Here is a 16,028-nt window from a genome sequence, read left to right on the forward strand (position 1 = left end):
AAAAGGATAAAACAGTGTAGATAAACTACATTGTAATATGTAACTGTACATAATGTTTATGGAACTATTGTGTGTAAATTGAAAATAATCATTTTTATGGTTTTTATAAACTTCTATTTCGAGTATATATGTAAGTTGTTTTTTTTGTTTTTCGACGTTATTATTATGTTTAAGAAATTCTTGTAGGTGTCGCTGCTCCTTTGCCTTTTGATCTGTTTTTCTGTCTCGTCACGGATTCGGTGACGTGAAACCAGTTCCTACAGCAGATTTAAAGTTATTTTGAAATAACTGAATCTCTCTTTTTTTTCTTTATCAGATTTTTTTTTTTAATCTTTTAGTGGACTAAGCCAGGGGGAACGATGTATTCAAGCCATTTATTTACGTTGTGCACAAGGTAGTATTGAATGGAAATATCCACGAGGGGCTTTGAGAGTTGTACTACGACATGGTACTTCCGGAAGAGAGTTCCGTGGTTGCTTGCGGGTTAATAATAAATTCAACGATGCTCAAATATATGTAGAAGGACATCGAAAACTTCATTTACTGTTCAGCAAACGTGACGGAAAACACCCGGAACTGTTACGATGTTTTAACTCTCACCACGGGCAGGTGGCGCTGTACGTGGAGGCAGAAACTGTTAGTAGCACTTTGCAGAAAGAGGAAACAAGGTTCACCTACGAACTTCAAGCTGTTTCAACCGCAGCTTTGTTAGATGACTTGGATGGTAAGTAAAATTAAAAATGAATCTTAAACGTAAATTTACAGGTAATCTAGTTCCCACAAGTTTTATTTCTTTTATTGTTAAGCAAATTTTTCATTAAATTATTTTTTTAAACCCATATTTTTGCTGGTTACAGCCTTCGAATATATTTTATGTACATACAGATATTGAAAAATGCAATTAAATTTGCAATCTAATTACAACTCAGTGCTGGAATAGGGGAAATTCTTTAGATTTAGAACGCTAGAATCAGGGGTTTGATTCCCCTCAATGGACACAGCAGATAGCCCAATGTGGCTTCGCTATTAAAAAATACTCGCGCGCTCATACTTATAGGAAATAAAGTTCACTCTTTTTTTTGCCAGTTTTTACATTAAATGTAACAGGCTTTTACACAGTAATTTGAGCTGAGTATAGCATGTAATGTTAAGACTTGAAGTATGGAATTTTATTTAATAACAAATCAACCAACTCTTTTTAAAACCACTTAACGAGTGGTTAAAGGTCAAAAGGTCACTGATACATACAAAATACGCCCTAATCATTAGGACATATTTGAAGATTGGACAGGTACTACCTCATCAAACTGGGGGAAGGGAACTTGAACACTCTAACATCAGTGAGAGCTTGGGGGTTTCATAAACACAATTTGCACTCATATTTTGGGCAACATCAACATAATTTATTTAATCTCGAATCGTACGTCACACTTAACTTCTGAAATCTCCTTAAAGGTGGTTTTCCAACACTAGGATTATAGTGAGGTAAGTTAAGAGTTGAAAAAAAAAAGAACAGCAACAAAAAAACACGAACCTTGAAGTAACAGATGCAAGCCATTATGGTAAACCAAAGACGTCTTAATCCCACTTTTATACCTCGTATCACCTTATTCTAAGGAGCGTAAACGCGTACTAAGACTTGTACGAATGGTTTAAGAATACCGAATCCCACAGATTTAACGGTTATTGGTATATGAAATTGGTCATTCCAAGTCCTACATTTGGAGGCACACGTTAACTGTAAGTCTAATCAGCTTAAGTTATTGATCTAGGTAACTGTGAAACGAACTGAGAAGAAGAAGCCATTGTGGAGGTTAATAAACAGTTGACACTGGACATTGCAACAATATAGGTTTAACGGTAGGAACCACCTTCTTAAAGAACCCGTAGCTCAGTTAGTTTATTGTCCGCATCCTCGCGCGATTCACTGTGTTTGACGTCACAATAAAACTTCCGATACATACACCATGCATCACGACAGGTCTAAACGAGGAAATCCTTCGTTGGTTAGAATGCATTATATGATTATACTGTTATGGATATAGCAGCTGGTATCATTTGACAAAACGTTTCAAGATAATCCGCTTACTACGACTTCTGAGTGATTCTCTGCCCGTTTTGTGTAGCCTTTTTGCTTATAGTATGCGCAGGACGATGACAGATGGAATTTAAAAAAAAAAAAAATCCATCATTTTAATCCAAAGTCAACATCATACTTGAAACTTCTGATGCCAGGTGAAAATTTACCGTAAAAATGCACTTACATGCTGTGACTAGGACTTGTTTGTATTCGGAGTTGTTTTTTAAAATAGTTGTATAAATTTGGAGATGAATGACTGCTTGAGTTACGTGTATCGTATTTAAAATGCCCCCGGCCTGACCACGTTAAAATCAGAGTTTTAATTCCTTGTGAATGAAACAGCAATTAGTCTAATGCGGCTCTGGTCTAAAAGAAGCACTTTAAATGATTTACAAAGTTGATAAACTTCTTTAGTTTCGTGGAAGAGAAGTGTACTTGAAACCGGACGACTGGTATTTTGAGATTGGTCCCAAAACAAAATTTCTAAGAACTGATACCAGTTCGAATGTAATCATTCATATGTTGTTTTCATGTTTTCACAAATTAATACTCAGCTTGATAACGTGTCCTTGTAAAGGTATTTCCAGGTCTGCTAAAAAAAACATGTTAATAATGCCCCCTTCACTCTGTCTACGGATTTGCAACGCTAGAAGCAGTTTCGATACTCATGGTGGGCAGAGCACAGATAGCCTATTGTGTAGCTTTGTGATTAATTCTAAAGAAACGAACGAACAAACAGTTGCACATTTATTTTAATATCGATGTTAAATATATAAATGTTACATCCTACTGTATTGCGAGATTCCCGCCTCTATATTTTACTTCAAACAAACATATTGGTAACGCACCCATAACTGACCATGCGGTCGGGCAACTGACAAGAAACAGTTTGTGGAGTTTGATGTCAGGGAGTCCATTTTTATTTTACCCATTGTTACTTTTTCAAAATCAGATCGCACTCATTGTTAAGCACGTGTTCTAAGATTATCTAACAGGGGCGCTGCAATTATTGGTCTTTTATTATGGATGACTTTAATTTAAACTTAAGTAAAACGTACATAATCATTTTTTGTCAGTAATACTATTTCTTCCAGTAGTCATCGCCCAGTTCGTATTCCTGCTTTAGTATTAACAATTTTAATCGACAGGGTTGTTTTACAAATTACCTCTTTCACTAATTATCTCTTAAAGTTGATGTTAGAGGACTCCTACGTGTTTTGTTATGGTGACATAGTTCAGATGCCAACAGAAATGACTACGTGAAGAGAAAGTTAGCTAGATGCTTGCAATTCTAAAAAAAAACCTGTACGAGTGAAAGTAAACAAGAGTGTATAGCTAGCTATGTTAATCACTATAACCAACGATACCTTTGAATAAATATCATGACCCGCTATGCTGGTTAAGGTACGACAAACATAGTATTAGTTGATAAACTGTTCATATTACCAAATTACACGAACAAACATCATCATGGCAATGTTTAATTTTTACCACTTTTTTATCTACGCATAATTAGGGTTACGGATTGAGGATTAATATTAAACTCATTATTTTATTTTTAATTACCATTCAGAAAGCTGGCTAACCAGCAAAAACTAGGCAGTCTTGTTTGTTCGATCGGGTCAAGTAACTCCAGCGTTCATAACTGTAACCAATAACGTTATTGGATAGTTATGTTTTCATTTTTTGATATTTTCTGTAATTGCAATATTTCCGCTTGCAAAAGTTATGTTAAAAATTGTAAGTGCGTTGAGTTTCGATCGTGTGAACAGTGGGTGAGGACTGTAATTTAATTTTGTTGATATTTAATTACATGTTGATCTAAAAAAAACAAAGCGCCATCATTGTCGGTCTGCCTAAACCTAGTTGTGATCCGTTTTTGCAAAGGTCATCAAATGTACCCCACTCGCAGATACAGCCGGAGGAATAAATTTAATTCGCCATCGGCCATGTTTAGGGTTGCAAAAAATGTGGCTAAAGATAAAGCGTGTATTCCTATCTGTCGTGTTATGTTCTGTAAACAGTTATGTCTTCGCTCTACCTTATATACAGTCGTAAGCCATATTTTCAGGGTTTTGATTTAGTTGTTTGCTACAGGGAGCTACAAACATGATGATGTTGATGATGACAAAAATTTATAAAAAAGGTAACAGAATATCCAGAATGTTCGTGAATGTTAATGATTGAGAGGTTTTGCGAAATCTGGAAACGGTGATCACTTATAAATACAAGAATAATGACGTATTGAGATAGTTCAGTTCGTTCATTGATTGAGAAGTTAGTTAAGTGTTCACAACAGTACTGGTTATTGTGCATATTTAGTTACCCTCTCAATTAGCCATAATATTGTACAAGTGAGTTTATTTCAATATTAGTAGCAGTACAGTTAATGAGTCAGTTTCTGTTGATAGTGAGTGAAAACACTAACTTGGGCCTCTAACTGCGTACAACTGATAGGAACCTGTAGCAAATGTTAAGAAAAAATCATTTGTTATCGTTATCTAGACTGAACTTCAAATTATTTTCACCTAATAGAGGTGTTATAACAATAGGATTCTCGTAATTCGTAAAGTGTTTTAAAAAGTAAGTTGTAGTATTGATTTCAGAAGTACCATACCATCAGATTTGAGAAATGTGTTACAACATACATTACCACTGAATGTCAACTGTAGTGTATAAACTAGCCACCAGTGGAAGGTGGTCTTCAAAAAACCTGTAACTAATCGTTATAAAAATCTAATTTATTAACCTTATTAAACTTATATTCATTGTAAAGTAGGAAGGCTCATAAATTGTACATTTTGAGTTAGAATTGTTATATCGACCTCGAAAAACAAGGTAGATGCTAACTGTAGACTTGCTTGATGTAGGTGCGCACTTGGGCTTTTGTAAAGTTACTACTGGACTGGTTACTCAGTTGTTCAAAGTTAGGGACGGCGGCAGTTTTAGTAGTTTTACCATAAATATAAGACAGAAATAATAATTTTATTTCTGGTGTGTCTCAGAAATGTTCATATTAAATATGTGAAGTAACAAGTTTAAAAATCGTTTTTATCTTTATTGAGAGCTAAATTACATAAAAAAAATCGTTACAGAAATTAAGTTATCACAGATGGCGCTGTCAGACCTTGCTCGAAATACGAGTACTGATGAGCGTGCGAGTGATTGTTATCGCAACGATGCCCCTAAAATACGAAACTGGGAGTCTTCCTTTCTGTCACTCTTGTATGACTCATAAGGTGCAGTGAAAGGATTATTAAATTAACTCAAGCAACTGTTCATCATATAAAGCCGACTTTTCTAAGGTATTGTGGTAAAATTAATATATTTCAACTTTCAGACTTTTAATGAAATTATCTACTTGCGTAACTGGGCAACCCCGGCGTCCCTTGATGTTCACACTCGAACACTGATGGATAGTTTTACAGACCAGAAACAATCGACGTGACAGGGTTGTCTTCGTACCCGCGTTGTGCTTGGATAAACACGGTTACTTGTTAGCGGTGCACGATGCATGTTGGATGTTCTGGGAAATGCAGTGCTTGGTGGATTACAAAAGAAATGTAATATAGTCTACAGAATGTAATATTTTTACTCTATAGCTACTTTTCTTTGTTAATGAACTCGCACATGCATGAAATGTCGTTTATTATGGACTCTCATTTTAATCGAATTTTGTATTTTTTTCTTCTTCTGCACGTGCAAAACTATAAAGTGTCGTTGATTTAAATTTTGCAATTTTCTAGGTATACACCCACGATTGTATATTTTAACCAAATACAGGAGCCTGTGCCTATTGGCTATTTTGTATGTGTGTGTGTGTGTTAGCGTTAGTAATTTAGCTGTCACGTTTTTGACGTTGTGGCTTGATGTGTCACGTAATATGTGATCGCTTTTGTTGGCGTGTGTTCGTTATTCCTAGCAGCAGATAGATAACTTGATTGTTGTCTTGTGTAGTGTTTGTGCGTGCGTGAAGAGTTTTAAACGTCAGGGTCACTACAACAACCGTGTATCATCTCTATTTAAACGGATGAATGTAAGGTTGAGAAAAACTGTTCTTTTGAGGCATTAGGGGAAATGCTTGGAAACGTTTTGAGGTTTCTAGAACTATTTTAAGGCAGTGGTTCCTAACTTGTGGGTCGCGATGAGTTTATTACAATTAGGCTTACTTTTGTTATAGATTTAAACGATTTGGTACTTGTCTTGTGAATTCATTGGTTGCTACCTGGGTGGCGATTAAATGTTTCAAAATGGTGTCACGTAGGGAAAGTTCGAGAAGCATTGTTAAAGGACAATTGGATATTATAACGTTGTGTTACATTCTAATTGCTCAGTCACGTCAATGCCACCTGACTTTATGAGCTAATTTATATTTTAACCGTTTTAAAAGTACTACTTACAGCACACATTGAGCCACAAATAAATAATAGAAGCCGTGTAAACTTCCGGTTAAAATTATCAAAATGAAAAGTCGTGCCACCAATATTAATCCGTTACTGTGCAGTACAAGTTAATCAAAATTTGGCAGATTATTTCCAATTATAAACACAGGCATGATTGTGTTAAAACAAAATCTAAAAATGTGTGTAAAAATGTCAACAAATAAAAAAAAAAAAAATGTTTCGATTGCACGATCAGTTTTTCTTTATAAGACAATCTCGAGGTGTGTGATCAAAAGTGGGAATTTTGACTTGCATTACTGATATTTGGGAAGGTAACTCCCATTCGTTTATCTACTCTCATACCTGTCCATTACTCTGATTATCTCAAAATTAGTTAAGGAAGCGTTGTAATGTGTTTTAAAATCAGTGTAGAGCTAAATAGAAATAAGTTACCTTGTTTTAACAATAAAATAAATTGATGGAAAACTAAAACTAAAATTTCACACTGAGTAACTAAGAAACAAAATTTTATGTTTTATTTCTGATGAATCGATTTGTAGGTATTATTAGCAGAAAACGTTCCTCATAATGGATACGATCTTGAGAAATTATAGGGGGAGCTAAGATCTAAAACTGGGGTACATATACTTAATGTTTATTTATAGGTTAAATAACTAAATTCAGATATCTAATTCGTAAAAGTTAACATTTACGAATTATTTTAATTCAAAATTTGTAATAACCAATTTTTATATAGAAATTAGATTTTTGTTATCGGATTATCTAAAAACTTGCAATAAGATAGCAGGTTCGTACCAACATTTTCAAAGTTTATTTATGTATTACTGAAATTAGATTTAGGCGAATTTTAATTCAATTTTGAAATGTGTGCACTTGTGTCTTTGGCCTAAAGCCACGATTCTAGTCAGCTTGTGAACGTTACGCAGAAGTAAATTATTCAGAAAAGCTCAAAAGATTCGTAGTTGTTTGAAGATAAACTAACTTCAAAGTATGAGTGTGATTTTTACGATATTCTGTACCAAGTATATCTCTTGAATGATTACTTATAGGTTTGGAATCCATTACTTTCAGCCATTGTATTTGAGAAAAATGTAGGCCTGCAGGTGAAACGTCAAAGTACGATAATTGGATGCTGTGTACCAGACTAAGTAGTGTCAATACTTCGAAATATGTATTTATGTTTAGGAGCGTACTATTGTATTTCATTTTTATTAACGTTGTTATTTTTTTTGTGAAAAAGTTTCTCCACTGCTAACAGACTCATTATATAAAACTTTCCATTTTACTAGTATTTCACCAAATTCTGCCTCCATAAACATAAAAAAATAAGCAACTAATTCTGAAGCTTGACTCAACATGGCCTTTTCAGGGTCGTCTGATACAGGAGTATTACGGCATTCTAAACAATTTAGTAACTGACAGAGACGAGAATCATTATGATAAACCGGAATTACTAATACCCTAGTGATAGGTTGCTAGTTGACTTACTGGTTGGAGAGCAAGGCTTACATTAGAAAGCTTTAAATATACAGGGTGGCTCGTAAGTCCCTACCCATCAATATGTTATTATGTTATATTCAGTAATATTAATGAAGAGTTGAAGGCAGCTGTTACCACGGCATTTGGAACAATAACCCCTGCTATGTTGAGGAAAATGTTTCAAAGAACATGGCGTCGCATAATATTATGCAGCAAGAATGAGGGACAGCACACAGATACACTGGATACGTAAGATATATGGATGGGTAGGGACTTACGGGCCACCCTGTACACTATTTATATTGTAATAAATGTTTTTTTTTTCGTTTTTCAGTTTGTCGTCCTTGTTCGGAAGAAGAAATGCTAAGGTTTTTCTGCGTGAGTGATTTTGGTGAGTAAGGGCATCTGTACGTTTATAATTGATAATAAAGATAAAATTTAGTAATATTAACGGCACTTAGATTACGTGTTCCCGTTTTTTTCTGGTTAAGTAAGCTTTGAGAAATGTATATTGCATTAAAAAAAAAGGTGTACTGTGTGACGTTACTATAGTTGTAGGCCTATCTGTGGTGTCTGGGCCTCGTTTCTGAAGAAGTTTTTATTTGAACCATATATTTTCTCTTATACCTACTTTATTAAATTATATACCAGCATAACTTTTGGTTCTATTTAAAATAGTTTCTGATAAAAAGTTAGTGTTAAGTAGATATTAAATTTGATACAATTTACCCAAGTTTTTAATATGAATGCTAGTTTTCAGTTACAAGTTTGTTTTTGAAGTAACTTACTCCGTGAATAATGTATATTTTAACTGTATTTTCGAAAGAAATAACTCTAAAGTCCACAACAAAGAATTTCTTTAAGCCAGTGATGATGGTAATAATCGCCACTTAAGCCTTCTTTGGGTACACCAGTGATATCGATAGGAAGGGTAGAGTAGGCTAAGCGATAAATAGCCTTCAGCAAGTCTGTGTCACTTAATTTCTGTACCTTTCTTATACACTCAATCTTTCACACCTATCTTTGTGGACTCTTAGAATGCCTGGAAAAAGGATTAGCTCGTTGTTCGTGCAGCTTTGACTTACACGGACCTGCTGACCAAGAACATGAAGGGCTTGACCGTTGTTCACATTTAAAAGCAAAGAATGACTTGTTGATTTTGGCAGCCTGTCGGGTTTTAAGTCAATCTCCAGTTAAGATGCATACGTACGTATGTCTGTAGAAGCTTTTGAATCCAACCTCACTTCTAACCCTTTAGTACTCAGTTAAGATGCTTTGGCCTAAATCACTAAGTGAAAGACGCAGGTGTCTTTGACTGAAATAATCCACCGGTTTCATTCATCAGTTCCTCTAAACGCGCCCCCTGTTGTGAAAGGGTAAAAGTATTCAACTTAAGCTTAACTCTTAACATTTTACATTGGTCTTTCTCGGATCACAACTGACTTAGCTAACCGCATTTTGTCTGGCCACATTATGTTATAGTCAACTCTGTTCCATCAAGTCTAAATGATATTCTTTAGACTGTAGCATGCATGCATGGTGTAAGCGAGACTAAAATATTCAGTGATTAATAAAATAAAAAAAAAGCTTACAAAATTTGAATAAAACAGGTAGAACTTTCTACCACCCACTTTGTAATAAGTTAGACCAAATACATATATGTTCTGTTGATAGGACAGCAAACAGAATTTGATACGCTAGGTTAGTTGGTTGGTTTGGCGTTTTATGGCGCAAAGCAACAAGACTATCTGCGCCAAACATCCGGTAGAAAGTTAAAATTAAAATACGTTAGGTGACGTTTGACTGGTACAACAGATGTATGTACTTATTTGTAGCAAAATTAAAATCGTTTAACTTTAAAAATTGGAGAACTTTGAATAAAAAGCTTTTAAAAGGTAAACTTGATGTGAAACAAAATGGCAAAAGAAATAAAACTCAACAGTACTCTCTTGACGTTGTAGACTAGATGTAAACATTGGTTTTATGCTATTTATGTTTTTTTAAAACTGTTTTATTTTACCTTAATTTTACTAAATTTACTTTTAACTTTTTACCGGACGTTTGGCGCAAATAGCCTAGCTGCTTTGTGCCATAAAACACTAAATCAACCAACCAACCTCATCACTACTGCCGGACTTCAGAAAATGATTTTTTACGACATATCGAATTATTGGACTTTTTCTGTGATAACTGCACATGGTCAATTCTGAACGTTCCACTTTCTTTTTTCAGCATTTTTCGGCTGAAAGTTTCATAATGGGACATGTGCACATGACCCGTCTCTTAATTTTAAGCTAACAAGTTAAATGTTATTAGTTACTTAACAACAACAACTTATTCTCGGAATATATAGTGAGATTTTGCTGTCACTGTTTAGCGCAACCATTGTCTTAAGGTGCGGATAGGGTTTTTGCGAAGATGTCGTAAACCATAAATCTTCGGTTTCACAACCGAGCCTGCTAATCATTAGATTTCGTATAGTCCAATAACACTCATCTAAGCATTAATTGGGTGCGGCACTAAACTCATAATCCGAGGATCGCGGGTTCGAATCCCCGTCACACCAAACATACTCGCCTTTTCAGTCGTGGAGACGTAATGTGACAGTAAATCCCACTATTTGTTGGTAAAAGAGTAGCCCAAGAGTTGGCGGTGGGAGGTGATGACTAGCTTCATTCCCTCTAGTCTTACACTGCTAAATTAGGGACGGCTAGCGCAGATAGCTCTCGTGTAGCTTTGCGCGAAATTCAAATCAAATCAAGCATTTAACAGTACATTTAATGTAAGGTTTTGATATTCTTATATTCATATCTTTGGAAAAATACACATAATAGGGTTGTTAGAAATCCCAGTTTTAAAATTTGTAATCGCAAAATGGCATGACATGATGTGTAATCTTGCGCTTTCAATAAAGAAAAATGTACAGTGGCAGGTTTGTGCCCCAAGGTCATGATTATCTGACTGCCGAAAACCTATTGTTCTCTTCTAGTGGTACCTACTTCGGACAAAAAAGAGACTTTTCAACCTTTTATTTACGTCCTAGCTTAAGTCACGCCCACGTAGGTTGCCAGAATCAAGCTAGTAATTTCTGTAGTAGTACTTACTCTGTTCGGTGTTGACAACTGTGATTCTTTTCGTACATGGAAAAAGGTTGCGAGATTATGGTGGTGGGGGAGGGGGGGGGTAGTCTGCGAGTACATAACTTGTGTGATGTAACTGTCTATTTCGTTTAGAATGTTCTGAATGTTTATTGCATTAACGTCAAAACGCCGTATTCATTATTCAGCTGGTTAATGTACTCGACTCGTAATCTGAGGGTCTCTGGTTTGAATCCCCGTCACACCAAACGTACTCGCCCTTTCAGCCGTGGGAGCATTATAAAATTACGGTCAATTCAACTATTCGTTGGTAAAAGAGTAGCCCAACAGTTGGCGGTGGGTGGTGATGATGACTAGCTGTCTTCCCTCTAGTTTTGCACTGTTAAATTAGGTACGGCTAGCGCAGATAGCCCTCGTGTAGCTTTGCGCGAAATTCTAAATAAACCAAACCAGTTTGTGAGCCCGCTTTTGGTTGTTAAGCGCTGAGTAATAAAACTAATTTAATATGTTGTAAAATAAAATATTAACCGTAGCCGCACTAGTCTTGAGTGAGGTTCGTGATGTCAGCTTATTTATAGTATTTTATGTAAACTGAATTTGTTTGACTTGTTTTTGTTACTCGTCACAGTTTGATTTGTTCCTTTACTGGTGCCCGGCATGGCCAAGTGCGTAAGGCGTGCGACTCGTAATCCGAGGGTCGCGGGTTCGCGCCAGCGTCGCGGTAAACATGCTCGCCCTCCCAGCCGTGGGGGCGTATAATGCTACGGTCAATCCCACTATTCGTTGGTAAAAGAGTAGCCCAAGAGTTGGCGGTGGGTGGTGATGACTAGTTGCCTTCCCTCTAGTCTTACACTGCTAAATTAGCGACGGCTAGCACAGATAGCCCTCCTAGTAGCTTTGTGCGAAATTCCAAAAAACAAACAAACAATCCTTTACTGGTTGTGTTGAGAAGATTCATAACGTAACATTCCGTAAATGAAACCAGAGTTATTTCATTTATATTTCTTTCACTCTTTTGCTTTTAGTTTTGCAAGGCACAGTTAGTTCTCTGAACCACAACAGGCGCCTCCAGCGGTCAGAGCTGACAGTTCAAGTGAAAAGAATTTATCGAGATAGTCACGAGTCAGTTTTGAATTCTGTCCCAGACGACCGCAAAGAAACTGTTCTTCATAGATCCCTGAAGTGCGATACTAAAGTTGGACCTGGGGAATATGTGTTTTTTGGCAAGTGGACACTGGAAAGCCCGGTTATTCAGTGCGCCCCTCGATTAGCGGATTGGAGAAAGATTAGAAGAAAAGCAATAATGGAAGGAACTAACCAGTGCCATCTGGATTAGGAAATTTTATTTCAATTTACGAGGAAAATGGGACTTTTTTTAAGAATTATTGCCAAAAATATTTCTGTGATTATGGTTATGAGTAACGTGAAACACAACAACGTATGTAACACATTGTCATCATATGGTAACACTTCTGAATGCTTATCTGAAGCATTATTGCTGTGAAAGTAGTAAAACGTTGTATATAGTTTCGTATTGATCTCATCCCTAACAGTGTACAGATTTTAAGTAAAAAATATTTTGAAAAAGAAACTTGATGACAAACAACTGTTTCTTGTTAAAATTGCTCCGAATATTAGTCACTGATTGAAATATACTTAGTGGCTCTTTCACCTTCCTCAGATCATCTGTGCTGAGTTTTGTTTATTTAACTTGTATAATTGTAATCAAATACTTAAACTGGTGTTTGATTACTCTTTGCAATTTTTTTACATGGTGGTTTTGTGTAACAGAATTAACTGCAATATATTTAACGGGAAACCAAAAATAAATAATAAATAATGCCTTTTACCGAAGATAATTAAAATCTTTAGAAAATACCTGTTCAACTGGTCAGCCAAATTATTGGAGCTTGTTCTTAAACAGCGCCATCTATAGTATTATTTCGTTACCTAATAATATTTGGTGAAATTTAAACAGAAAATGGAATTTTTCATTTATTTAAAGTTACGTAACGTATTCATATTTTTAAAAGTTAAAATTTTGAAGATTATATCTTAACACTTCGCATGCTTTGCGTTTTGTTGTTAAGAATTAACTGGATCAAGGGATCTTTCAAAAGGTTTGAGAGATTTTGTTATTTAAGCTTAGCAACGTCAAATTTTGACGATTATAAGTTGATTTAGCGGTATGACTTATCAGTTAGCGATCTAAAACAAGAATAAATTGGTAAAATAAAGAAAAATGAAGATTTTGTGACGTTAAAATGTGCATGACGTTTTTAAGACCTTGTACCACCTGGTGTTAATTTTGTTTATCGAGTGATTGTTATTTGTAATGTTGATGCTTAAAAAGTAATTTGAGATATCTTTAGACTTTTAATCTCTTAAAGAAAGCCCTTCTATTGTATATGAAATTTGACTGTTTCTAAAAATAGCTAAAGTTTCTTTGCTGAAACAATTATTCGAGGTAGAAATCAATACCTTTCGTTCACGAGTACACAAAACGTTCACTACGGGATCAAAGATGCTTGTACACGTGTTATAACAAAAATAATTTTTCTTTTACATGTGAGATTTTCACATGTTCGATTAATTTTAGATATTATTAGAAAAGAAGATGATCGTAGATATTTAATAAAAAACCAAACACAAAGATGCGACAAGGCTCACGCTCTACTGAAAAATAGACACACACAGAGAATGTTGAAATTTAAGTATACGAATTTTCCTTTGCTTTTGCTGACCGTTTTTCTTAAACTGTGACATTTACTTAGATTCACATATAGTAAATGTTTTGTTGTGCGAGTTATTTTTAGTCACTTTTCTTGATTTTTCTTCGTATTATTGTTCTGTTATAAATAGTGACATGGTAAAATTAAGACTGCGTCTGTAGCATTTCTTTTATAACTGTGTATTATTTAATTTTGTTTTATTTCGAAGGTTATATATGAACGAATTTTACTCTTTCGTGTACGAAGACTAAATTTTAGTCACACACACACACACACACACACACACACACAATAATAATAATAATAATCATTTGCACACTTATGATCCGTAACTGAAGTTTAGATGCACTTGGTAAGTAGGAAGTAAGATATAACATCGAAAAACTATAAAACAATGTTTTTTACAAAGTTGATTTTTGCTTTTCTTTGGAATTAGTAATGGTATTTTGAAAACTCCTTGTTAAAATATTTGATTCGGTATGGATTTAAGTGTTAAAAGAAACGCAAAAATTGGATTTAAGTGTGTGTTGATAAAATGGTTTCCTTGTGCTGACTATAGTGGTGGTCACTTTTATTTTTTGTACAGTTTACAAGTGTGAATAATAAAATTCAAATTCGATAAATTGTGCCCTAAATTTGGTCTGCGTAAAACAGTAACGAAGAATACAACTAACTAGAAACTAAAAATATATTAATTTAATACATACCGTTTCTTTTGACAAATAGATTTTTCCCGTCATATTCAGTGATGTTTATAGATTCTTGTCTTATTGTAAGGAAATGCTTTATTTCCTACTTATTACTGTTATACTCATTATATTCTCACACTTAACGTGAACCGGATGTGGCCTTGTGGATCCAAACGTACATGACTTGCGAACTATTTGCCGCAACAAAAAGCCAATAATTAAAAAAAAATCGACTATGCGAGTAGGGCAGGACTAAGACCACGCTGAACAATATTAGTTCTGTACCCCCTTCCCAGTTTCACAAACTCCGCGTTTTGCCATTGAAACATTACTTATGACAATGTCCTTTTATCAGTATAATGCTTGTGAAGTACTAGTTCCAAAATCGAATGAAATTCTTTTAAGCTATCACTTTGACGAACTCGGTACATATCTCACATTGTACTGCTTTCGCATTAATCAAAACAATCGTGATATGTTTATAGATGTCTAAATCAGATTAATTGGAAAACGTACCAATTACCTATTTTTTTTTATATAAACTTATATCTATGGTAAAGGGCGCCATCTGTTGTTGAAATGAAGTTTTTTGGTATTTTTTCTCTCTCTTTTTTTTCTACTAGTTTTCGTAATTATGGGTACATTCCAGTTGAATTCCATAATAACTTAAACTGTTTCAGCATATAAGCTTGTAATTGTTTTTTTTTTTCTCAGACATGTTGAGAAGGAAACTTAGCATGTCGATACAACAGTATATCATCACAGTCTTTTAGTGATACAACTAACCTCGTGTCTAAAAACCCAGAATTATAGAATAAGTAATAGTTTCTATATCCACAGCGTCTCTAATGGTAATTTATTTTTTTCATTTTTTACATAAATAACTAAAATTACTTCTAACCTTTTCATTATAAAATGAAAAGTACGAGAGACAAAACAAGTATTGTTCTGAACAGAACCACACTCTTGAATAAATCTGACGTCAATCCTGCGTCGCGTAGTAGTGGGACGCGCCTGTGAACAGGCAGTATGGAGTAGCCCAACCGACATAGTCGGTCTCAATTCCTTTTAAAAGTGGCCAGGTGGGTTAAGGCATTCGACTCGTAATCCGGGGCGCGGGTTCGAATCTCCATCGCACCAAACATGCTCGTCCTTTCAGTCGTGGGGGCGTTATAATGTACGGCCAATCCTACTATTCGTGGGTAACAGAGTAGTCCAACAGTTGGCAGTGGGTGGTGATGACTAGCTGCTTTCCCTCTAGTCTTACACTGCTACATTGGGGACGGCTAGCGCAGATAGCCCTTGAGTATCTTTGTGCGAAATTCAAGAAACAAACAAAATGACGTCATTAAATTCTGGGACAAAGAAAACGATTCGTGATAATTAACAAGACGTGTGTTTAACAAAATACACAACGGGTTATCTGTCCGTTACTAATATCAAACCCGAGTTTTAGCGTCTTAAGCACATGAACTTACCGGTAAGGTATTCTTTTGTAACTATATTTTAATCTGTGTTAGAAATTACTTTACAATAACATAGAGCGC

The 16,028-nt window shown here is 35.1% G+C and overlaps 1 protein-coding gene across 1 annotated transcript in view; it reads left to right on the forward strand.

The window, feature by feature from the left end:
• Positions 1-14,415, forward strand: part of LOC143254978 (meteorin-like protein) — a 30,875-nt gene extending 16,460 nt beyond the window's left edge. The window contains exons 2-4 of the mRNA XM_076509921.1: positions 339-724; positions 8,297-8,353; positions 12,086-14,415. Of these exons, the coding sequence (XP_076366036.1) occupies positions 339-724; positions 8,297-8,353; positions 12,086-12,396 (754 nt within the window). The 3' untranslated portion in view covers positions 12,397-14,415. The remainder of the gene's footprint in view (positions 1-338; positions 725-8,296; positions 8,354-12,085) is intronic.
• Positions 14,416-16,028: the final 1,613 nt, after the last annotated feature.

Source organism: Tachypleus tridentatus, chromosome 7, assembly GCF_004210375.1.
Source record: "Tachypleus tridentatus isolate NWPU-2018 chromosome 7, ASM421037v1, whole genome shotgun sequence".
Lineage (NCBI taxonomy): Eukaryota > Metazoa > Arthropoda > Merostomata > Xiphosura > Limulidae > Tachypleus > Tachypleus tridentatus.